Below are 27,896 nucleotides of genomic sequence, written 5' to 3'. Positions count from 1 at the left end.
TTCCACTTCCCTCGCTGGAGGCAGACATGGTAACTCGTCTGGAAACACCTTTGGAAATTCAGAACACTGGAATATCAGAGACCGTTTTCTTTTTTTTCTTAGCATCAATCACATACGCTAAAAATGATTCACAACCTTTCACTAACGACTTCTTCATTTTCATCATTGATATTAACGAAAAACCATACCCACCTTGTTTCCCCTCGGGCCACAACACGAGTTCCATCGGTCATACGGAAGGTAATAATTTTACTATCACACTTAATGCTGGTCTAATGGAGGATCAGTTAGTTCATGCATATTACTACATCGAAGCTACTAATAGGCAACACTAGGCAGTACATAGCAAAAGGTCTTCCATCAATTTCTATGATAACCCCAGACACATACGTTGTAACTTGGATCGTCTTACCATCAGTTACCTCTACTCTTACAGGCTCAGACAACACAGTAGCAGGTAACTTAAGTTTAGTACAGAATCCTAAAGACATAAATGTCCTATTCGCACCAGAATCAAATAATACTCTAGCAGGTATTGAGTTGATTAAGAACATACCGGTTGATAATGGTGTTGTGCATATACATATTTTACCCTCTAAATTTATATAATGATTCAAACACTACAAATAAGCACACACAACTAACGAACACTTAGAACCCGGTTATTATAGCACTTTAATGTAAGTATTCTTGTAACGACCCGGATTTTTTCGTTAATATATAGAAGATTAATATTTACATAATTAATGTTTTCAACATGTTAAGCAATCAAACTCATTAAAACTTGGTTATTTGAAATGAATTTTATACAAACATTTGGCCACCCCGTCTGTCTGACGATTCACGAACGTCATAATTCGTAATAATTATTTAATGATGTATATATGAATATAAATATATACTCATGATTGTTAAATGATATTTAAGTATCTCATTACATATATTAACAATTGGTTATATACATAAAATGAGATTACTAACTTAAAGACTTCAAGACTATATACATATATATAACGATTAACGTTGTAATAACTTCTAAATTAAAATGTATGTATATGTATTGTATTAATATGTAATAATACACTTTTGAAGGACTTAAACATATATACTAACACACTTATACTCAACAAAGATAGCTATACTCATAATCTCATTCAATTCCATCAAGAATTCTATTCGTATTCATTCGGTATTTACACCTGGATCATACCCAGCTTCCATACTTCAATACTATGAGTATATACCAATATTAAATACCAATTATAGCCTCCTTAGCAGCCCTATGAGTCACAAGATAAGGATAAATATGATGGAGACTTGTGGGAACCAACATTTAACTTCTAGTTTGCATTATTATGCTATATTCCAAATTTTGATAAAGTCTCTTAATCATATACATGAACCATGACTTTTAACACTCTTTTTACTCATTCATATCAGCTATTTAACTTACCTTCACTCTCATAATACTCACACACAAGAACTCCAAGTATTCTCTCCATTTCTTACTCTTTAAACACTCTTTAAACACACATACTTCAAGTACTAGAAAATCTTCATTCACTTTGATCATAAACTAGCTTCAAGAATACTTTGTTAACTCATCTACTCCTCTTTATCAAGGTAAGAATCATATATAAGCTTTGGTTCAATTCATATACTTATAACTATCTTAATTCAAGATAGAAATCTTATTCGAACTTTTGTTCATTCTATGATTCTACTCCAAGGATTACAAGCCATCAAGGATATCTTTGATCACAAGATTATCATCTTATTTTATCAGCAACTTTGTTCATTTAATTTGAGGTAGTTACCTTATTCATAATCTTTTTCGATTCATATCCATATAGCTATCTTATTATGAGTTTATAACTTACAACAACAAGAACATAGTTTAGATTAATTCTAAACTTGTTCACAAACAAACTTAATCCTTCTAACTTGACTATTAAAATACTTCAACACATGTATTATGATAGTATGTCAAGCTAACATAAGGATATAAAACTTGTAAACACGAAGAACACCTAAAAACTGAACATACGCCATCATAGATCATCGGGGGCTGTTTTGGGTTTGATTTTAAAAACCTATCTTAAACTTTGAATTAAAAGATTTCCTTTGGTGAAAAATCTTATTTTATATGGATATGAAATATATTCAAAATCCATGGTTAAACTCTAATTGGAAGTATGTTTTTCAAAAGAGTCATCAAGATGTCGTTCTTACGACGGATATGACTATCTTTTTGTATTTGACACCTAACCTGTATTTTCGACTATAAACATATACTTTTGCTGTTTATATTAATAAATAACGGTTCGATACAAAACTATGGCAAGTCGAATAACTCAAAACGGATTTGTAACGAAGAAATTATGGGTAAAACAAAATTGGATATTTTTATTTGTTTTTAGCTACGATTTTGATTAATAAAATGGATGCTAACCTTATCCTAGCTAACTTACCTTGTATCCTACATGTATTTATACATGTCTTATTTCCGAACTTATGGAAATACAATTTATAATAGTCGTGATTAAGTTCTACGACAATATATTATAGTCTTAATAAAGACCGTAAGGCACCATATATATATATATATATATATATATATATATATATATATATATATATATATATATATATATATATATATATATATATATATATATATATATATATATATATATATATATATATATATATATATATATATATATATATATATATATGACTTGATCACCGTGGATTCGTATACAAAGTTTTGACATATCATTTTGACTTCTTCTATATATATTATTGGAACGAACTATAAGACACCATTGGCAGTAATCTCGAGTTAGCTGTGGGTCGAAGTGGATTCCAACATAATATATATACTTTGAGTTGTGATCGAGCCTGAGACATGTATATAATGGGTCGCGGATTGCTTCAGACAATATACATATTATGTGTCTTATTATATTAAGACAATATATTATAGTGTTAGTAAATTCTAACACAATATACGCATTTATATTTATATATATATTTATACTGTTGGACTATCGGACTATTGGACTACGAACATTGGACTACTAACAATGGACAATTAAAATTATCACAAGTATCATAAGTATGGAATATTAATTAATTATATATATATATATACATATATATATATATATATATATATATATATATATATATATATATATATATATATATATATATATATATATATATATATCTTGACACAAGAATATTATTATTAGGTTCGTGAATTTGTCAAAGGCCAAGTCTTATTACCATCTATTCGGAAATCATCACAAGTGAGTTATAGTCCCATTTTTACTATCTAAATTATTTTAGGATGAGAATACATGCAAATTTATAAATGTTTTACAAAATAAGCACAAGTTCATGAAACTACATTCTACGATTGTTTTGTTATACCGGATATATGTACTTATTATTATTATTATGCTTAGTAACCTAAGAATTAGTGAAAAACACTAATTGACGCGAATCCTAAAGGTAGATCTACGGGCACCAACCACCCCCATTTTTGAATAGTGGAAATGCTTTAGTACTTCGAAGGGTTCTTGTCATACATTTGAATAGTGGAATGTATGATGCCAGATATCTTAAGCGCTCTATGTTAAGGTCGGTTACCAGGCGACTCATCGTATGAATGATTTTTGCAGTTGTAATGATCCTGCGTATTTAATTAAATGAAATCTTGTGGCTTATTAAATGTTATGATTATTATATAGAAACTAAACCTACGACTCACCAACAATTTTGTTGACTTTTTAAGCATGTTTATTCTCAGGTGATTATTAGAAAGCTTCCGCTGTTGCATGTTTACTCAACGTCAAGATTTGGAGTCATCATGCTTTTCTAAATAAATAAACTTGCATTCGGGAATTGTATTTGTAATATATTGTTGACAAGTATGTAATGGTGTGTGTAAAATACATGTATTTTGAGGAGATTGTCTTTGATCGACAATCAAAACTTATGCTTTTAAACCTTTATTCAATCATAAAGGTTATGGTTATTTTAAAATGAATGCAAGCTTTGAAAACGTCTCATATAGAGGTCAAAACCTCGCAAAGAAATCAATTAATATGAAACGTTTATAATTAATATGAACGGGGCATTTCAATTCTTATCAAGTTCGTCTCAATAGAGCAATGTAAGTCGAATATTTGCAACTATCGATTGTCCTAGAGTTTGTTTGATTGGGGGTTTTGATTGATATTAACTAACAACTAAAACTTGCATACTTAACAAACTTAAACTTAACAAGCAAACAAGTAGCAAACTTAAGACTTAAATCAAATTAACTAAGAAGTGTTCACTTATCTAATCATCTCTATGCTTGGCTTGCCCCGTTTTGCCTCTTTTGCTATCTCATTCGTTGTTGAACTATTAAACGTTTAGAATCACTACTAAACCTCAAATCTAATAACACTCCGCGAATTCACATAAGCATTGTATTCTAGGATCGAGTTAAGCATGATTTGGTCATTGAGATTGAGCTTGGGTTAAAATCACTTAAAACCCCCAACTATCAAAATCACTTAAGATAATCGGTACTACTATGTTGACTAAAGGCCAATTAAAAACCAACCTAGATCAAGAACACAATCACTTGCAATTCCTAAGCTAGTTGTCTAGATCACCTAAGGTGTTTAAGCACACATTGATTCACTTCTCAAATCACTAAGAGAGCTACTCAACATATGTAATCAAATTCAAGCCTAAAAAAAACTCATAGCAATGGATCTTTAGCTAACTCAACAACACATGATCATGTAATTCATTCAAACAACATTATTCAATTGATTTTGGGGCAAACACTAGCATTAGAGATTCATAGATAAGCAAACACAAGAGATTTAGCCAATAATGGCTAAGATCAAACTAATAATAAGCATAGAAACATAAATAATCATCATCTTCAAGTTATTACAAGTAATAGATTCAAAATATGTAAAGTAAAGTGGAGATTACAGCCCAAAATGTAAAGAAGATGAAGATCTAAGCTAAACAATGATGAATCTTGAGCTAGCTTCCTTCAATCCACCCTTAAACACCAATGGATGATGAAATTATGGTTTTGTATGTGAAATTCGGACCTAAGACAGCTGCTCTCTAAAGATGCATATGAAAAATGACCTAATCCCGTTCCTTTTATAGTGCTGAAAATCTGGGCTGAAACAGCGACATGAGCGCCGCTTTTAACTCAGCAGTGCCTCTTTTGGCTTTAATGAAGCTCGACGCTTTTGATCAAGAATGCCGCTTTTGGCTCGAATCAGGGGTGACACTTTTTTTGTAGGAGCGACGCTTTTATCTGGATAGGAGCGGCGCTTCTGGCTTTTGGAATGGCACTTTTGCTCACTGGTGGAAAATGGAGCTGAAATGTGCATAAGAATGTCACTTTTGCAGTTGGTGCGGCGCTTTTGCTCTACAGGAGAGGCGCTCTTAGTTGAGGAGCGGCGCTTTTTGAGCTGATTCTGCACTTTCCAATTCCTTAGCCAATTTTACCCAAGATTTGGTCAATTTTACACCAAATAAAGTCCTTAGCCCTTTAATTACCATTTAGCTCAATAGCACACAAAATAGACTCCATGATTGTCAAAAACTGAACAAAGTGAGGGAGATATCGCGAGATAAAACATATATAATTGGAGCGATATCAAACCCCCTACATTTGAATCTTTGCTTGTCCTCAAGCAAACAATCGACAAAACAAGCTATGGAGTTAGAGAACAAATAAGTGAACAATGCCAAAGCGCGAAGAGTTTTGGGCTCAAAGTGATACCTTCCATGAACATGCACTTGATGGCTAGAGTGTTCTATAAAAACTTTCACTTGCTTAGGACCAAGCACAAACATCATCTTCTTCTACTAACACAAGCTTAACTCAAGCTCCAAATAACCTCTTCAACTAATCATGACTTCAAATCTTCAATCCTCAATCACTATCACAAAAACATTTCAAGCCTAAGTCTACCCGAACCAATCATTTCCCCGGCCAAAGTCAACTTCATATTCGAGAAGGTCATCAAACAACAATCACAAAGTATCAATTCTTCATAAACTCGAACTTGAACTCCTTGACCTTGACCAAATATGTAGGATTCACGGGATAGCCATAACCTCATCAAACTAATCAATCATATCAAATCTCCAAACCAATCAAATTCTAACACAAACCTACTCAAATATACTCGAGGTGTGCTCAAAAGATGTAAAATGCACCCCAAAATGAATAAGGGCCATGAATATCGCACACATCACCAACCGTCAAGAAATGCATCGTGTAAAGAATACGCCTCCAAAAAGATATGCCCACCTTATTAACACGTGATGGCTATCCCTCTTCCACCTCCATGCCCCCAAAACACTTATTTTCGTCAATTCCAATAATGGTCGTCAATTCCAAATTTATGCTGTCAATTCCTAATAATAATCGTCAATTCCAAATATAGGGTTAAGGTAGGTGTGCCAAAGGTAAGGGACTGGGTACCCCACCTTTAATTAGTCACCCGAGCACGGGGTAACCGGCACTCATCAAGCTTTCTATCACAACTCTATGGTTTCTCTCATAGTAGGGCGAAAGCATTGACGGAGGTTCGTGGAATTAGGGCCCCACGTGGCTAAATAAGAGAGTCCTTCAATTCTAAATTTTGAAGCACTAGGAAGACTTTAACTTCCTTTAAGAGGATTGAGCTTGACTTGGGAGACTTTACTCCCAAGCTTGGAACAACATAACTTGGAAGACTTTACTTCCAAGTTTGGAAGACTTTACTTCCAAAATGAAACATTGGGAGTGTTAAAGCTTGAAGCTTGTATTCACTCATCTACTTCCCACATAACAAGCTTTTATGCTTATTTTAAGAAAAGATAGGAAGTAGTTACTACCTTTCCGTTAGTTGATTGAACAAGGGTGCCATAGCTTTTGGCTATGGGTTATGTTGTCTAGCAACACTAGCACGAAACCATTTCTCCTAAAAAGGTGTGACGACCCGGAAATTTTTGAGCAAATTTAAACTTAATCTTTCCATGGTTACGACACGATAAGTAAAGTCCGTTATGTTGCGTCACAAGATTATGAACTATTTATCGTACATTCATTTGACTTCGGCCACTTCTGACGATTCACGAACCATTGTGTGTAAATAAAAATGTAAATATATATATATATATATATATATATATATATATATATATATATATATATATATATATATATATATATATATATATATATATATATATATATAAGTGTATAAATAATATTCTCAAGTGATAAAATACACTAAAATCAATAAGAATTAAAAATGTAAATAATATATAGAATTATTAAGTTGTTATCAAAATGTGTATATATATATATATATATATATATATATATATATATATATATATATATATATATAAATTCCATGTTTAAATATTAAATACTCAGTGTATATATAAATTACGTAATTAATAATATGTGAGGGTAATATTTAAAATAATAAATTATAAATTATATTTGTTATAATAATATTATTGTTACTTTCAATATTAATGTCTAACTTAGTAATATTGATATGAAAAAATATATATATATATAAATAAATTGTTATATTATTACTAATATTATTGTAATTAATGTCATTAATATTATCATCAATAATATTCTTATTATAATTACTCTTATTCTTATTTTTGTTATTAATATAATTTTGATAGGACTATTATTATTATTATTATTATTATTATTATAGTTATTAATGTAAGTATTCTTATTCTATTTAAAATTTATAACATTCTAACAATTAATAATAGATTTATGTTATTTAGCAATATTACAAAAGTTAAAGGGATATATACATATATATAAACAGATACAGATATATATATATATCAGAGTTATATAAAGACAGTCATATACATAAAAATGTACTGATATATACATAAAATCAGTATTTATATTGTATTAATAATTAATAATAAAAATGGTACGTATATATGCATATATTGAGCCAAATTCGGTTTCACATCTCTTTCAAAATTATCTTCATGTCTAGGATCTGTTTACAATCGATATCAATACCTGAAACAGACAAATTCTATTAGATAAGCATACTCCACTTATTGTTTTTATATTTATTTATCTGTACGATTAAACCTTTCTGTCAATAAAATTTTTGCTATAAGACACATTCAATTTCTGTAGTCTGATGAAGTGAATTGATTTATACTAGCAACCAACAATTACCAATACTCCTTACAACTATTATTCGATTTTATTCGTCAAAAATATTCAAGGAAACAAGCTACTGCCCTGTTCTTGTTCCCAATCTTCAAAAAATTCGATTTCCTAATAAATGTTAAAATCCTTAATTGCAGTTGAGTTAGAAAGCTTCCTAGTAAACTATCTGGAAAGTTTTAAATTCTAATTTCATCTATCGTGTTCCAATTTTTGGAGTCAAAGATTTAATTAAAAAGTTAACCGTCGGGTCTTCATTAAAATTTGTACTTGTTATAAAGTTTTGAGTTTAATTGAGGATTCAGATAGTTTCAAATATTGATTTGGCATCTCTTTCATGTTATGAACATGGCCTAAAACATTCTCTAAGATTGAAATCGATTTTGAGTCAAAACGTGTTCTTCAGCAGGTTTGTTTTTATTTTATTTTTTTTGATGTAATTTCTGATAATTCAAAATGATTACTGCTGGTTAACTCTGTCTTAAATTAATTTGCATTAATGGATTAGTTAAGTTAATTGTTAGGATTGATTTTGGGTCGAATATGAACTGAGAAAGAAGAAGAGTAAAAGAATAAGGTAAACGGGTTATGTAGCTTAGGTTCTTGATTACTAACAAAAAAACAGATTCAGAGTAATGGTTTGAAGGGATGTCGATAATTGAGAGGTCACTGGTTCGAAACTGGATTGGGCATATTTTTTTTAGCTATTTAATTGAGGTAGTTACTCATTTAATCAATTATTATTACGTTTATTATTATTAGTATTATAAATATTATTATAGGTACCAAAATTATTATTATTATTATTATTATTATTATTATTATTATTATTATTATTATTATTATTATTATTATTATTATTATTATTATTATTATTATTATTATTATTATTATGTAAGAAATATTTGATACATAACATTTTAGTATTACATAAAATTATAAAATAAACTTATTAACACTAATTATATAAATATCTACATATAACATATTATTGATTTTCAACATAATACTAATCACATATATATATATATATATATATATATATATATATATATATATATATATATATAAAATTATCTAAATATTAATTATCTTAAATAATATACAAAACTAAATATATAAGATATATAATTTAAGATTTAATATATAAATTTATTCGACTCCAATTATATGTGTTAATATATATACAAATGATATAGGTTCGTGAATCCGAGGCCAACCCTGCATTGTTCAATATAATCATATGTATTTTTACTACAAAATACATTAGGTGAGTTTCATTTGCTCCCTTTTTAATTGCTTTTGCAATATATATTTTTGGGCTGAGAATACATGCGCTGCTTTTATAAATGTTTACGAGATAGACACAAGTACTTAAAATATATTCTACGTTGAGTTGTACCACCCTGCATATCTTCCCTAATAGCTTGGTAACTACTATTTACATATGGTATTGTAAACGCGAATCCTGTTGATAGATCTATCGGGCCTGACAACCCCAACTGGACTGGACGACCAGTATTCAACAGTTGCACAGTACTTCATTTCGGTGACTACTCTTGGTACAGTGTAGTGAGATTTCATAATAAAGGGAATATGCGACGTTGATTAAATGTTAAGTATGGTTACCAAGTGCTCAACCACTTAGAATATTTTTATTAAAACGTTTGTGTATATGAAATCTTGTGGTCTATTAAGAAATTGAAATGATTGTTATGATAAACCTATGAACTCACCAACCTTTTGGTTGACACTTTTAAGCATGTTTATTCTCAGGTATGAAAGAAACCTTCCGCTGTGCATTTGCTCATTTTAGAGATATTACTTGGAGTCGTTCATGGTATATTTAAGTCAACGCCTCACAATGGGACCAAATGTTGATGACTTCGTCCAGGTGGATTAGGACGGGTCATTTCAAAAGGATAGCATGTAGCGACCCGACAAAATCGTCATTGACGGCGCCGTCTACTTAGGTCCCGTTACGTGGTCATAAGTCTTTAAAACAACGTTTGACCAAAAGATATGTCGCATTCATTTCAAATGTAAAGATTGTTCAAATTTCACAAGAATAGTTCCACCACAAGTTACGTTACAAAGTTATAAGTACAAGTGAAACTTATGCGACACAAATTAAAAGTAGCCAAAAGACGCTCCATGTATGCATATATACTCGACATCCAATGCAAGTATCAAAATAATGAGCGGAAGCATGTATCATGTATCGTTCAAGGACCTGAGAAAAACATAGAAATCTGTCAACGAAAACGTTGGTGAAATCATAGGTTTGAGTAAGTAAGTACAAGTGAACCACAAGATTTGCAACAATGAGATAATAGTAATACATTCCAAAAGTTTGTTTCACGAGCACCCAATTATCAATGCTTAACATTCCTTCCATAGAACCCCATCACAATAGTGTTAGAACATACACTTTTCTCGAAAACACATTTCATTCATAAACGGTAGCGAACCGTTTGAATGAGGGTTTGTCAAACCCATATGGCCATATAACATAAGTTCTCGCTTACACCCAGCAAGTGTAACTAATGATAATCGAATTGAGGATTTTTTTTCTAAACTCGTATGTAGAATGTTTGTTTTCCTGTACTTGTGTTCACTTAGTTAAAAAGGAACGTTTATGTTTTCTCATCCCAAATGTAAGTTTCAAAAGAGTAAAAGTGGGACTATGATCTCACCTTGAGCGGAAGAGTAAATAAGTACTTCGACAAGTAACATGTGCAAAGAGCAATGCTAGTCTTGACCTAAACAAATAGGTCGTATCAATAACGGTAAACACGATAGGTCAAAGATGTTCAATTAGTCCTATGGCTCGTTAAGACTCGATCGTAATAGCATGTGAATCAAATTGTCATGTTTCATGCAAGGTACAAGTATAAAAGCATATTAGAACGATTGCACAAACAATTGGTTAAGTTTGATTAAAAGTCAACTTGGTCGGGTCAAAGTCAACGAAAAAGTCAACACGTTCGGGTCGGGTCCCGAACTATTTTTCTGAGGTTTTTAATCATATATGAGCATGTTAGAACAAGTTACATGTGAATCGGAGGTCCATAGCATAGCAAACATTTTCCGTAAAATGACCAACGAGGACAGTAGCCTGCCAGTGCATCTGGACGGCGTCCAGATTTTCTGGACGGCGTCCAGCTTTGAAGGCTGGGATGGCGTCCAGACTTTCTGGACGGCGTCCAGCTTTGAATACTGGGACGGCGTCCAAGTATCTGGACGGCGTCCAGGTTGGATTTCAAGTCTGATGCAGAACTCCTAAGTGCACGAACCAAAAACCAAATAAACACAATTTATGATTCGCAAACAATCAAGTCAAGTATTTTATACCGTTGGGAAGGTAATTTGATGAGGAAGACAACTAAACACATTTCATCAATCAATCTACCTATTATAACAACCAAAACCGCATCTAATGCTCAACATTAATCGCATACAAGTTCTTAAATGCAATTCAATGATTCGGGCAACCAATTTACATGAATGATATGCCGTTTCGAAGGTAATCAAGCATACAATCCAACTAAACACTTACTAACCATAATCCATGGCATTCAATGCATCAAAAGTCCATTTCAAGTTCGTCAAACTCTAAACCAAATTCACCAAAATCATAAATCGAGTTCATGAACTTTTCTAAAGCAACCTACACATCAAATTGAAGCTAGTGATACTAGGAACACAATTAGAACATGAACTTTTAACATCTAACAACATATGATCATCCAAAATTCAAGATCAACACACCAAAATTCAAGTTCATGCTAGTTACACTAAAACAACGAGATCGAGCATATAAATCATATAATCATGTTAGACTTGAGCCATAGACACTAATTAACACTTTTATAAGTTAAAAACATAAAGAACACAAAATCTAGTGATTTTAGAAAGTTACCCAAATGTAATGAAATCGGTATGGAATCGAAGAGGAAGATGCAAGGATCACGAATTTGTAATTTGTTTTGTTGCTAGCTTCCTAATCCGAATTTAGATGATGAATTCTTGTTGGTGTTCTTGAGAGAAAAAGGGAGTAGAAGAAAGATGGAGATGTTGAAATGAGAGGAGGAGGTTGAAGGTTTGACTAGTTGACCTAGTCAAATCTTTGGCCTCTTGGCAAGTTTAGTCCCTCTAATTTGAATCGGGTGCGTGAATTACCTAAACGAGATAATTTAAAACGCGTATTAACGGGAGATGTTATAAACATATAACGGAGTTTAAATTAGTATAACGGAAAAGTAAATGGAAAAAGGCGGGATGTTACATAGCACTTTGTGAAGCTCGGTGGCTCCTCTTCCCACGGTATGATACATCGGTTGAAACATCGTGAAATGATGAGACAACCAATGTCAATATGAAATGGTGTAGATTAGGAAGTCTCCTACACCAAGTAAAACGAAATTCGGGAGAATTGACTCCCTACAATGGATGGACTCAATTCATCCGGAACTGTTAAAGCACAAAGCTCTAAACACTTGGTTTTGTTGCACATGCATGAAAGACTTTAACTTTCAAGCACAAGTTTGATTTTTTTTTCTCATGATTTTATCATTTTCGCACAAAATCATATGAAAAGTGAAAGACTTTACTTTCACTTTGTGAATTGCAAGTATGAAACAAAGGGAAGACTTTACTTCCTTAAGTTTTGAAAAACAAAGAAAAGACTTTACTTTTCTCAAAAACTTTGAAAATTGTACAAGTTTTAACCATTTTAATGTTTATGATATGAATTAGTGTAATGGTTAAAAACTTGTTCCAAAAATTGTTCGACAATGCAAGCTTCAAACTTTATATTGTATGTGATGCGTTTACCCGGAAAAGTTCAAAATGGCCCGATATTTTAACTCTCCCCCTACATTTAGTGTATGCAATGCCCTCATTGCATTAAAAAGATAGAATACGTGAAAATGAGGGACATTTTGAAATAGAAAAGATGAGAGAAAAGAAAGTAAAAAACAGGCTAAGATCAAACGATCTTTGTTGTTACCATTCGAGGTGAATGACATTTTCGGCCATATAGCGCTTCAAAAGGTGCGACTTTAATACTCGCGTGATAACTATTGTTGTAAGAGAACTCGACGAGAGGTAAGTGCTTGTCCCAAGCTTTTCCGAAATCAACCACGCAAGCTCGTAACATGTCCTCTAAGGTTTGAATTGTACGTTCGCTTTGTCCATCGGTTTGAGGATGATATGCAGTGCTCATGTCTAAACGCGTTCCCAATGCTTCTTGTAAAGTACGCCAAAATCTAGAAACAAAACGGCCATCTCGATCGGAGATAATCGATAAAGGTACACCGTGTCGGGCTACGATCTCCTTAATGTAAAGTTGTGCAAGTTTCTCCATTTTGTCCGTTTCCTTCATGGCAAGGAAGTGTGCGGATTTGGTGAGACGGTCAACAATAACCCAAATGGTATCATAACCGCCCGTCGTTTTTGGTAGCTTGGTGATAAAATCCATCGTTATCCTTTCCCACTTCCATTGCGGGATCTCTGGTTGTTGAAGTAGTCCGGACGGTCTTTGGTGTTCGGCTTTGACTTTGGAACATGTCAAACACTTGGAAACAAAAGTAGCTACGTCCCTTTTGATGTTCGGCCACCAATATTGTTGTTTAAGGTCGTGGTACATCTTATTGGCACCGGGGTGAATCGAGTATCGTGACTTATGGGCTTCATCTAAAATAAGACTTCGTAGGTCCCCATAACTAGGCACCCAAATCCTTCCAGCGTAATATCGGAGTTCGGTCTCCCCAATTTCGAATCGAGAGACGAGAATGTTCAAGAGCTCGTGTGAAAGGTTTTCATCCTTGAGAGCCTCATCTTGGGCTAACCGAATTTGGCTATTAAGGTTTGTGTGGATGGTGATGTTTAAGGCTCGGACATGAAGAGGCACCGCTCTTTCTTTTCGACTTAAGGCATCGGCTACTACATTTGCCTTCCCGAGATGGTAATGAAGCTCGCAATCGTAATCGTTTAAGGTTTCAATCCACCTTCGTTGTCTCATGTTTAGTTGCTTTTGATCGAAGATGTGTTGAAGGCTTTTGTGATCGGTGAAGATGGTACTCTTGGTTCCATAAAGATAGTGTCTCCACATTTTAAGTGCGAAGACAACGGCTCCGAGTTCGAGATCATGCGTCGTGTAGTTTCGTTCATGAATTTTGAGTTGTCGAGAAGCATAAGCAATGACTTTCGTTCGTTGCATCAATACATACCCAAAACCATGTTTCGAGGCATCGCAATATACAACAAAGTCATCATTGCCTTCGGGAAGTGACAAGATAGGAGCGGTGGTTAGCTTCTTTTTCAAGATTTGGAATGCGGATTCATGTTCGGTTGCCCAAATGAATTTCTTTCCCTTGTGAGTTAATGCGGTTAGAGGACGTACAACCAAAGAGAAATTTTCGATGAATCTACGTTAGTACCCGGCGAGACCCAAGAATTGACGAATGTGAGTAGGAGTAGTAGGAGTCTCCCATTTACTAATGGCTTCGATTTTCATGGGATCGACTTTAATACCTTGATCACTTACAACATGACCAAGAAATTGAACTTCCTTTAACCAAAATTCACACTTGGAGAATTTGGCATAAAGTCGTTCTTGTCTCAAGAGTTCAAGCACAAGTCGGAGGTGTTCCTCGTGTTCTTCTTCACTTTTTGAATAGACTAAAATATCATCGATGAACACGATAACGAATTTGTCAAGATACGGTTTGCACACGCGGTTCATAATATCCATGAACACCGCCGGTGCGTTAGTGAGACCAAATGGCATTACAAGAAATTCATAACTACCATAATGAGTTCGAAAAGCGGTTTTGGAGACATCTTCCCCCTTAACCCTTAATTGATGATAACCCGAGCGGAGATCGATTTTTGAATATACACAAGACCCTTGTAATTGATCAAAGAGATCATCGATGCGAGGAAGAGGATATAGGTTCTTAACCATCAATTTGTTTAGTTCCCGATAGTCAATGCACATTCGTAGGGATCCATCTTTCTTTTTAACAAACAAAATCGGAGCGCCCCAAGGTGAATGGCTAGGTTGGATAAAACCACGGTCAAGTAGTTCTTGGATTTGACTTTGCAATTCTTGCATTTCGGATGGAGAGAGTCTATATGGTGCACGTGCTACGGGTGCGGCTCCCAGAATAAGATCGATTTGGAATTCAACCGGTCGATGAGGTAGAAGACCCGGTAATTCATCGGGAAATACATCGGAATAGTCACTAACAATTGGCACATCATCGATGTGCTTCTCATCGGACTCGACTTTCTTAACGTGAGCAAGGATCGCAAAACAACCCTTACGGAGTAGTTTTCTAACTTTAATACACGAAACGAGGTTGAGTCCGGTGCAACTCTTATCGCCATAGACGATCAAAGGTTCACCATTCTCGATAGGGATTCGGATTGCGTTAAGATCACAAAGGATGTGAGATTTCATTTTGACTAACCAATTCATACCGATTATTACATCAAAGCTTCCTAGTTCCATGGGTATCAAGTCAATTTCAAATTCCTTACCCAAAATGTTTAACGTACACCCCCGGTAATATGTGTCGGCACTTAATAGTTTCCCGTTAGCCACTTCAATGGTATAAGTGGTATCTAATGGAAGAGGTGGAGTGCTAAAAGAATGAGTCAAAGTCTTGGATACAAAGCATTTATCGGCACCCGAATCGAATAAGCAAGAGAAATAAGAATTGTTGAGAAGAAACGTACCCGTGACTAGTTCAGTGTCATCCCGGGCTTCCTCGGTGTTGATGTTGAAAGCTCGGCCGCGCGTGTTGGGGTTATCTTTCTTCTTTGGGCATGCATTTCTATAATGACTCGTTTGGCCACATTCGTAACAAGTGCCCGTCTTTGGTGCATTGGGCCACTTTCGAGCGACGGGAGTGGCACTTTTACAATCGTTGGCCTTATGACCAATTCCTTGGCACCGATGGCAAATTAGCTTACTACATTCGCCAAAGTGATGTTTGTTGCATTTGTTGCAAAGAGGTAGATTTCCGGCATAACCCTTCTTGCCGTCGGAGGTGAAAGATTTCTTGGCAAAGTTGTTGTTGCTTGATTGGGGAGCTTCCCATTTTCTTTTGTTGTTACCCGACTTGTCCTCGGTTTTAGGTGCCGGTACTACGATTTCGTCAACTGTTTCTATCAATTTGCGGGCCATGTTCAAAGCTTCTTGATGATTAGTGGGTTTGGATGACATTACTCCGTGTTTGATACTCTTTGGAAGACCATCCATGTAAAGTTCAACCCTTAAAGCTTCGGGGTTCACAAGATTTGGGCACATCAAGGCTAGTTCGGAAAATCGTTGATTATAAGCCTTGAGATCATTTCCGATCGCCTTTAAAGTTCTTAGCTCTTGTTCGAGCCTTCGGGTTTCTTCACGAGGGAAATATTCGACAATCATCTTTTCCCTCAAGTCGGCCCAAGAGAGAGCGTGAGCTTCATCGGTACCCACCGATTGTACATAAGTATTCCACCATGTAAGAGCGACACCGACGAAAGTGTGAGTGGAGTATTTGACCTAGTCTTGGTCCCGACAACCGCTTATCCTAAAGACGGCTTCCGTTTGCTCAAACCATCGGGTGAGCACGACCGGTCCCCCGGTTCCATCAAAAGTGTGAGGTTTGCACCCCATGAAAGCTTTATAGGAGCATCCCTCATTTGAGTTACCGGCTCCATTGTTGTTGTTGTTGCTGTGGTTGTTATTATTATTGTTGTTGGATGAGTGACCGGCCATGGCCGCATCTACGGCGGTAGCTATCATCCGTTCGAGAGCTTGTTCGGGAGTTTCATTGCGGCGTACACGACGAGGAGCCATTGTTCCTTCAAGACACAAGAATATCATTGATTAGTATTCTCAATAATACTAACCGTGATATAGAATAAAGATAAAGAGAAGTTTTTCCTCAACTCGCCTTAAATTCTTTATGTCATAATGTCGGAACGTTCATATGAGTCACTGTAATATAATCCCGGCAATTATATTACCCTGATTCATATGTGCATTCGACATTATTCTATAAAGTCAAGGTGGCGTGTCAATCAAATTAAACAACGTGAGATTAAGATGAACTAAGAGTAGATATGAGTAGAAGCGTTCGAGTATAAATGCACAAGTAGTCAAGTAATTCCTACTTCAAGTCTATATGCCGATTGTAGTCTAGACTCACCAATGTACCCTATGACTCGAGGTTGACACCAATGAACTCTAAATCCCTACAACCAACGCTCTGATACCATCTGTAGCGACCCGACAAAATCGTCATTGATGGAACCGTCTACTTAGGTCCCGTTACGTGGTCATAAGTCTTTAAAACAACGTTTGACCAAAAGATATGTCGCATTCATTTCAAATGTAAAGATTGTTCAAATTTCACAAGAATAGTTCCACCACAAGTTACGTTGCAAAGTTATAAGTACAAGTGAAACTTATGCGACACAAATTAAAAGTAGCCAAAAGACGCTCCATGTATGCATATATACTCGACATCCAATGCAAGTATCAAAATAATGAGCGGAAGCATGTATCATGTATCGTTCAAGGACCTGAGAAAAACGTAGAAATCTGTCAACGAAAACGTTGGTGAAATCATAGGTTTGAGTAAGTAAGTACAAGTGAACCACAAGATTTGCAACAATGAGATAATAGTAATACATTCCAAAAGTTTGTTTCACGAGCACCCAATTATCAATGCTTAACATTCCTTCCATAGAACCCCATCACAATAGTGTTAGAACATACACTGTTTCTCGAAAATACATTTCATTCGTAAACGGTAGCGAACCGTTTGAATGAGGGTTTGTCAAACCCATATGGCCATATAACATAAGTTCTTGCTTACACCCGGCAAGTGTAACTAATGATAATCGAATTGAGGATTTTTGTTCTAAACTCGTATGTAGAATGTTTGTTTTCCTGTACTTGTGTTCACTTAGTTAAAAAGGAACGTTTATGTTTTCTCATCCCAAATGTAAGTTTCAGAAGAGTAAAAGTGGGACTATGATATCACCTTGAGCGGAAGAGTAAATAAGTACTTCGACAAGTAACATGTGAAAAGAGCAATGCTAGTCTTGACCTAAACAAATAGGTCGTATCAATAACGGTAAACACGATAGGTTAAAGATGTTCAATTAGTCCTATGGCTCGTTAAGACTCGATCGTAATAGCATGTTAATCAAATTGTCATGTTTCATGCAAGGTACAAGTATAAAAGCATATTAGAACGATTGCACAAACAATTGGTTAAGTTTGATTAAAAGTCAACTTGGTCGGGTCAAAGTCAACGAAAAAGTCAACACGTTCGGGTCGGGTCCTGAACTATTTTTCTGAGGTTTTCAATCATATATGAGCATGTTAGAACAAGTTACATGTGAATCGGAGGTCCATAGCATAGCAAACATTTTCCGTAAAATGACCAACGAGGACAGTAGCCTGCCAGTGCATCTGGACGGCGTCCAGATTTTCTGGACGGCGTCCAGCTTTGAAGGCTGGGACGGCGTCCAGACTTTCTGGACGGCGTCCAGCTTTGAATACTGGGACGGCGTCCAAGTATCTGGACGGCGTCCAGGTTGGATTTCAAGTCTGATGCAGAACTCCTAAGTGCACGAACCAAAAACCAAATAAACACAATTTATGATCCGCAAACAATCAAGTCAAGTATTTTATACCGTTGGGAAGGTAATTTGATGAGGAAGACAACTAAACACATTTCATCAATCAATCTACCTATTATAATAACCAAAACCGCATCTAATGCTCAACATTAATCGCATACAAGTTCTTAAATGCAATTCAATGATTCGGGCAACCAATTTACATGAATGATATGCTTTTTCGAAGGTAATCAAGCATACAATCCAACTAAACACTTACTAACCATAATCCATGGCATTCAATGCATCAAAAGTCCATTTCAAGTTCGTCAAACCCTAAACCAAATTCACCAAAATCATAAATCGAGTTCATGAACTTTTCTAAAGCAACCTACACATCAAATTGAAGCTAGTGATACTAGGAACACAATTAGAACATGAACTTTTAACATCTAACAACATATGATCATCCAAAATTCAAGATCAACACACCAAAATTCAAGTTCATGCTAGTTACACTAAAACAACGAGATCGAGCATATAAATCATATAATCATGTTAGACTTGAGCCATAGACACTAATTAACACTTTTATAAGTTAAAAACATAAAGAACACAAAATCTAGTGATTTTAGAAAGTTACCCAAATGTAATGAAATCGGTATGGAATCGAAGAGGAAGATGCAAGGATCACGAATTTGTAATTTGTTTTGTTGCTAGCTTCCTAATCCGAATTTAGATGATGAATTCTTGTTGGTGTTCTTGAGAGAAAAAGGGAGTAGAAGAAAGATGGAGATGTTGAAATGAGAGGAGGAGGTTGAAGGTTTGACTAGTTGACCTAGTCAAATCTTTGGCCTCTTGGCAAGTTTAGTCCCTCTAATTTGAATCGGGTGCGTGAATTACCTAAACGAGATAATTTAAAACGCGTATTAACGGGAGATGTTATAAACATATAACGGAGTTTAAATTAGTATAACGGAAAAGTAAATGGAAAAAGGCGGGATGTTACATAGCTGATAAGGCTAAAAAGGAACATATATTTCATAGCATTATTCCCCAAGAAATACAAGATTTTAGTTGCAATTGTTCCATTTTCAAGTAATATTCGTTTATATTAAATAAGTGCGAAGACAAAAGGCGAAAACGACGAATTGAAGACACAAAGGTCCAAAAAGCTCAAAAGTACAAGATACAATCAAAAAGGTTCAAATTATTGATGAAGAACGTCTAAAAATGACAAGAGTACAAGTTACAAAACGCAAAGTACACAATATAAAATTGTACGAAAGGACGTTCGAAAATCCGGAACCGGGACATGAGTCAACTCTCAACGCTCGACGCAACGGTGTAAAAATTACGAGTCAACTATGCTCAAGAATAAAATATAATATTTAAATAATTCATAATAAGAATAATATTAAATAATAAAAAGTTGTTAATTGAGCATAGTTCAGGGGTCGTAAATGAAAATTTCAATTCTAATTTGCCTATAAAAACTATGTAATACGATGATTACGGAGACTTCTTTTTCGATCAATTTTTTCTATCCTAAATCTATATATCGATCCATCTATCTATTATCAATATCAATTATCAATATCTATATTCTATATCTCTATCATAATGTTAACTTAATAAGATATAACAATAATCTTAATTTTAATTTTAAATTATGATAATAATAAGATTTATGATAGAGATCGTTTGAGTGTGTAAGTCGAAATTCTGTCCGTGTAACGCTACGCTATTTTTAATCATTGTAAGTTATGTTCAACCTTTTTACATTAATGTCTCGTAGCTAAGTCGTTATTATGCTTATTTAAAACGAAGTAATCATGATGTTGGGCTAATTACTAAAATTGGGTAATTGGGCTTTGTACCATAATTGGGGTTTGGACAAAAGAACGACACTTGTGGAAATTAGACTATGGGCTATTAATGGGCTTTATATTTGTTTAACTAAATGATAGTTTGTTAATGTTAAAATAAAGATTTACAATTGGGCGTCCCTATAAATTACCATATACACTCAATCGGACACGATGAGCGGGGTATTTATATGTACGAATAATCGTTCATTTAACCGGATACGGGGATGGATTAATAGCCACTAGAATAATTAAAACAGGGGTGAAATTATGTACAAGGACACTTGGTATAATTGATAACAAAATATTAAAACCTTGGGTTACACTCAGTCGACATCCTGGTGTAATTATTAAACAAAGTATTAAAATCTTGTTACAGTTTAAGTCCCCAATTAGTTGGAATATTTGACTTCGGGTATAAGGGTAATTTGACGAGGATACTCGCACTTTATATTTATGACCGATGGACTATTATGGACAAAAACCAGATAGACGTATCAAATAAACCAGGACAAAGGACAATTAACCCATGGTAATAAATTAAAATCAACACGTCAAACATCATGATTACGGAAGTTTAAATAAGCATAATTCTTTTATTATATTTCTCATCGTATCTTTATTTACTGTCATTTTATTACTCGCAATTTTATTTACTGTCATTTTATTTATTGTCATTATTTTACGCACTTTAATTATCGTCATTTATCTTTACGCTTAAAATATAGAATCGACAAACCGGTCACTAAACGGTAAAAAACCCCCCCCCCCCCCTTTTATAATAATAATACTACTAGTACATATATATTTTTTTGTATTTTTTACAAATATTGTGTGTAAAAATATAGCGTTAAACTTCACTAGCTCCCTGTGGAACGAATCGGACTTACTAAAAACTACACTACTCTACGATTAGGTACACTGCCTATAAGTGTTGTAGCAAGGTTTAAGTATATCCACTCGATAAATAAATAAATAACTTGTGTAAAATTGTAGCATATTTAATAGTATTTCATAAACAAAAATAATACTATTTCGTATACACCCCCTACGACATCAAGATATTTTTGGCGCCGCTGCCGGGGAACGCTGAAGCGAAACGCTATATAAAAAAAAGGAATCTAGACAACTAGTTACCTTATTTTAAGATATATTTTGGAAAAGAAAAAAATTTAATAAGTAAAATTACAACATCAAGTATTTTATCTCTCTTTAATAAGTAAGATCTTTTGGCTAACGATATAGCTCAAAAAATTTACAACCACAATTTACAACCACAAGTTGACTTAAAAAATACACTAGTAACGATATACACATCATCATCACTTATCATTTTAAGTATTTGATAATACTCTATTTAATAATACTCTATTTCGTATTCAAGGCCAATCATATTATAGTATGTTCATTTCATCACTTATCATTTTAAGTATTTCACCATCATCATCATTTTTTTTTTAATCTAAAAGAAAAATATAAAGGCAAGAGTCCCCATCTTGGTTGGCCATGAACTTGTGCCGTGTCCCACCTCTATAAAAAAAAAAAAAAAAAAAATTTTGAAATTTTTAAGCAAAATTTGGAGATTTGTGGGTAAAATTTGAATATTTTGGGGCAAAATAAAAAAAATCCACCGGGGACGCTGAAAAACGCTATATTTTTGTATACTATGTTTGTTTAAAAGTAATTTTTATTTTTAATATATTATAAAAAAAAAAAAAACGACATCAGCTTGAACCACTAGTGATATCTCAAGTTTTTGTATACCGCTCGTGTCACATCTATCACGGGCTCAATAAAAATTGGTCATTAGGCTCTTTAAAGTTATAATTTATTGATCAGAATTATACTATTGTTTAATTTGGTTGGGAGAATGTCATTTAAGAAGTACATGCACACATAGTCAAAAAAGGTGGGCATTTTTTTTTTTTTTTTGGGTGACTCTCATGCGTAGGTGTGAAAAAAACGGGTATAGGGACATAAATGTCATAACATTTATGGTTAAATCCCCACGCTTTTTCACGAAAAAAGTTTACAAGTCTTGATCCTTGGAGTAGTCTCTAGACTCTAGAGTGGTGGGTGTTCCATTATTTTTTTCCCAACGTTTAACTTTTCTATATCTTTTTATGCAACTTTTCCATTATTTATGCAACTTTTCTATATATATATTTTTTTATATGTTTAACTTTTCAAATTTTATATAATAAAAAGGACAACCGTAACGTACAAAATTATTTTACATAAACTGACTTTTATTTAAGAATTATTATTTTGTTGAATCATTTTAAATAATTAAATTATTGAAGTTCTATCGATCAAATTAAAAAAAAAAAAAATTTAGTTTTATTAACTTTAGATTTTTAGACTCAGTCACAACTTTTAGTATTAAGTTTAGTTTTGCATAGTTATTTTTACTTCTAGAATTTTTAGTTTTGCCGTAAAATCCCTTAAGTGCTTTTTCTTTAGACTAAGATTTAGGTGCTTTAAAATTTTGCGACGCTATTTTTCGTGCTACTTTCTTATTTTTATTTATCTTTCGACGCCGTTTACCTATGTATCAATTACAATTCCAATTAGTAATCTCTATTTGTAGTTTTAATTTTAAGATAGTGATAGTTATAAGGTTGGATTAACCGCGTGTTTACAAACCACTCTTCGTCTTTTTCATTTTTCGACGCGCAATCTTTTTCTTTCTTATTTCTCGCCATTCTAGTTTTTAGGACTTAGAATTTTTTCTACTTCTTCTCTAAATTTCTTAAAATTACGAAAATTTATTTTAAGTGGTTAAATTGATAGACATCAAAATTTTCTGGTTCGTAGTAATAGTTGGATTTGTACGTGGACCGGGTTATTGGAGCCAAACAGTACTCAATTATATTGAGACCAAACGAATCCTGCCCCTCTGCTGCATCTTTTGGCTATTCGAAACGTGGGCAAAATCAGAAAAGTCTATTAATTGGATAACTTATTATAATTTTTCTTTCCTTTTTAAAAACTAATAGGATATTCAGTGAATGCACCGAGCAAGACGTTCGCCGCCGGTCATACGTTCACCACCTGTAACTCGCTCAAGACATCGTTTAACGAATATCGCCGCCGTTGATTTTTCTTTAGAATCGTCATCAAGTCGACCAAATCCTCAAACTCAAATTTCCGATTATCCAGTTTTTGAAACAAACCTCACAATTGAGAATCCGGAGAATATTCAGGAACGGTTTGTAGATCCCGAACCATTAAACTTTCCTCCGGAACCACCAATCATTCAAACAGAAATTGTTGAGGAACGAACCATTAAATCAGAATCATCTAGTGATACCGATTCAACAAATTCAATTATGGAGAATCTGGAACCTCTAAGTATGGAAGACCGAATGAGAGCTAAACGCACTGGCCAAGGTCACGCAATTACTCATCCAGACATTAATGCGCCAGATTATGAAATCAAAGGACAAATTCTGCACATGGTGACTAATCAATGCCAATTTAGTGGTGCGCCGAAGGAAGATCCAAATGAACATCTACGTACCTTTAATAGGATCTGCACACTATTTAAAATCCGAGAAGTTGAGGATGAACAGATATATCTCATGTTATTTCCCTGGACTTTAAAGGGAGAAGCCAAAGATTGGTTAGAATCGTTACCTGAAGGGGCGATTGACACATGGGACGTTTTAGTTGAAAATTTTCTTAAACAATTCTTTCCGGCATCCAAAGCCGTAAGACTTCAAGCAGAAATTGTTACGTTCACACAGAAGCCAAATGAAACTCTATATGAGGCATGGACAAGATATGGAAAATTGTTAAGAGGATGTCCGCAACATGGTTTAGACACCTGTCAAATATTACAAATATTCTACCAAGGATGCGACATCACTACAAGAAAAGACATAGATATAGCAGCTGGTGGTTCTATTATGAAGAAAACCGAAACTGATGCTTACAAAATTATTGATAACACTGCTTCCCACTCACATGAGTGGCACCAAGAAAAAGATATCATTAGATCATCTAAAGCAGCTAGAGCCGATTCTAGCCATGACTTAGATTCCATTTCCGCAAAGATAGATGCTGTGGAACGACGAATGGAAAAGATGACTAAAGATATTCACTCAATACGAATTAGTTATGAGCAGTGTGGAGGACCACATTTGACAAAAGATTGTCTCAGTATTGAATTAACAATGGAACAAAGAGAGAATATTTCATACATAAACCAAAGGCCTGGAAATAATTATCAGAATAATTATCAACCGCCAAGACCGATTTACAATCAAAACCAAAATTATAACCGAAATATTCCATACAACAACCAACAAGGTCCTAGTAATCAACAAGTATCCAATAATACTTACAATCAGCAAAGACCAAATTTTCAAAACAAACCACCACAACAAACCGATGATAAAAAGCCAAATTTAGAAGATATGATGACGAAGCTAGTTGAAACTCAAACGCAGTTTTTCACATCTCAGAAACAAACCAATGAACAAAATGCTCAAGCATTTAGAAATCAACAAGCTTCTATTCAAAATCTGGAACAAGAAGTAAGTAACCTAGCAAGGTTAATAGGTGAAAGAAAACCGGGAAGTCTACCTAGTGATACAAATGCTAACCCCCGGAATGAAACAGCTAAAGCCATTACCACAAGAAGTGGTACAACACTTAAACGACCTGAAATACCTGTAACTTCTGATGAAACTATTCCTACTCCACAAGAACCACAACCTGATCAAGATAAGGAAAAAGAACCGGTAGTTGAAAAGGTTAATGAAGATAACACAGTTAAGGCTAAACCTTATGTTAAACCATACCAACCACCACTTCCTTACCCGAGTAAAATGAAGAAAGAGAAACTTGAAGCCGAGCAATCCAAATTCTTGGATATGTTTAAACAGATAAATGTAAATCTTCCTTTCATTGATGTGATTTCAGGAATGCCTAGATATGCTAAATTCTTGAAAGATCTAATCTCAAATAGAAAGAAAATGGAAGAACTCTCGGCTGTTACTATGAATGCTAATTGTTCAGCAGTACTGTTGAATAAGATACCAGTAAAACTATCTGATCCAGGAAGTTTCACAATTCCATGTTTTCTGGGTAGTCTTAGTTCAATAGAAGCATTAGCAGACTTAGCTGCTAGTATAAATTTAATGCCGTATTCACTATACGCTAAACTAGACCTTGGAGAATTGAAACCAACCAGAATAAGCATACAACTAGCCGATAGATCAATAAAATATCCTAGAGGGATAATGGAGAACATGCTAGTTAAAGTTGGTACTTTAGTATTTCCAGTAGATTTTGTTGTTCTGGACATGGAAGAAGATTCTCAAGTTCCTCTCATATTAGGAAGACCATTCTTAAACACGGCTAAAGCAATGATAGACGTGTTCGGTAAGAAATTGACCCTAAGTATAGAGGATGAGAGTGTTACCTTTTCAGTTGATGGAGCAATGCAACAACCACAATCTGCAGATGATACATGTTATTATATTCAAACTATAGATGCACATGCAGAATTATTAGAAGAATTTCCAGAATTACAAGGAACAGGAGAATGTTCTTTAGGAGAAGGTAATGAACCAATTGATGAAGCTGAAATGTTAGCTACACTTATAGCTAATGGATATGAACCAACAACAGAAGAAATTCAAATGCTAAAAGAAGAAGACAGATATCGATATAAATCATCGATAGAAGAACCTCCGAAATTAGAGTTAAAGCCACTTCCAAACCATTTGGAATACGCTTATTTACATGGTGAATCTGAATTACCCGTAATAATATCGTCTTCTCTTACTGAAAATGAGAAATCACAACTCATTTCTGTGTTGAAAGCTCATAAACCAGCCATTGCATGGAAGATTCATGATATTAAAGGAATAAGTCCTTCGTATTGCACACATAAAATCCTTATGGAAAAAGGTCATAAAACGTATGTGCAACGCCAACGAAGACTAAATCCTAATATGCAAGATGTTGTTAAGAAGGAAATAATAAAACTGCTAGATGCAGGTTTAATTTATCCAATTTCTGATAGTCCATGGGTAAGCCCAGTTCAATGCGTACCGAAGAAGGGTGGCATGACTGTCATCACAAATGAAAAAGATGAGCTTATTCCTACTAGGACTGTAACAGGATGGCGTGTTTGTATTGATTATAGAAAATTAAATGACGCCACCAGAAAAGATCACTTTCCCTTACCTTTCATTGATCAAATGTTGGAAAGATTAGCCGGAAATAGTTACTATTGTTTTCTAGATGGATTTTCCGAATATTTTCAAATTCCAATAGCACCCGAAGATCAAGAGAAAACCACTTTTACGTGCCCTTATGGTACTTTTGCTTACAAACGAATGCCATTTGGACTTTGCAACGCCCCTGCAACCTTTCAAAGGTGTATGATGGCGATTTTTCACGACATGATAGAAGAATGCATGGAAGTTTTCATGGATGACTTTTCAGTCTTTGGTGATACATTTGAATCATGTCTAGTTAATCTGGAACGAATGCTTCTTAGATGCGAACAATCCAATCTAGTACTTAATTGGGAGAAATGCCATTTCATGGTTAAAGAAGGCATCGTTCTTGGACATAAAATTTCAAAAGAAGGAATTGAAGTGGATAGAGCTAAAGTAGATGTAATTGCTAAACTTCCACATCCCACCAATGTTAGAGGAGTTAGGAGTTTTCTAGGGCATGCCGGTTTTTACCGACGTTTCATAAAAGATTTTTCTAAAATTGCCACTCCTTTGAATAAACTCCTAGAGAAGGATGCACCATTCATCTTTTCGGATGAATGCATCAAATCTTTTAATATTCTTAAAGAGAAACTCACTAATGCGCCGATCATGATAACGCCAAATTGGAATCTACCATTTGAACTCATGTGCGATGCAAGTGATTTTGCAATGGGAGCTGTTTTAGGACAAAGGATTGAAAAACGATTTCAACCTATTTATTACGCTAGTAAGACGTTACAAGGAGCACAAACGAATTACACAACTACTGAAAAAGAACTCCTTGCTATTGTCTTCGCTTTCGACAAATTTCGTTCATATCTCGTTCTATCTAAAACAATAGTCTATACCGATCATTCTGCTCTTAGATACCTATTTTCGAAACAAGATGCCAAACCGAGATTA

At 34.2% G+C, this 27,896-nt stretch overlaps 1 protein-coding gene across 1 annotated transcript in view; it reads left to right on the top strand.

Annotated features, from left to right (window-relative positions):
- The first annotated feature begins 294 nt into the window (after positions 1-294).
- The window catches only part of LOC139889628 (uncharacterized), a 51,809-nt gene continuing 24,207 nt past the window's right edge, over positions 295-27,896 (top strand). The window contains exon 1 of the mRNA XM_071872569.1: positions 295-457. Within this exon, the coding sequence (XP_071728670.1) occupies positions 295-457 (163 nt within the window). The remainder of the gene's footprint in view (positions 458-27,896) is intronic.

The sequence above is a fragment of the Rutidosis leptorrhynchoides genome, chromosome 2 (genome assembly GCF_046630445.1).
Source record: "Rutidosis leptorrhynchoides isolate AG116_Rl617_1_P2 chromosome 2, CSIRO_AGI_Rlap_v1, whole genome shotgun sequence".
In the NCBI taxonomy this organism is placed as follows: domain Eukaryota; kingdom Viridiplantae; phylum Streptophyta; class Magnoliopsida; order Asterales; family Asteraceae; genus Rutidosis; species Rutidosis leptorrhynchoides.
Note: the sequence above shows the minus strand (reverse complement) of the source record. Positions and strands in the feature narration are given on the sequence as shown.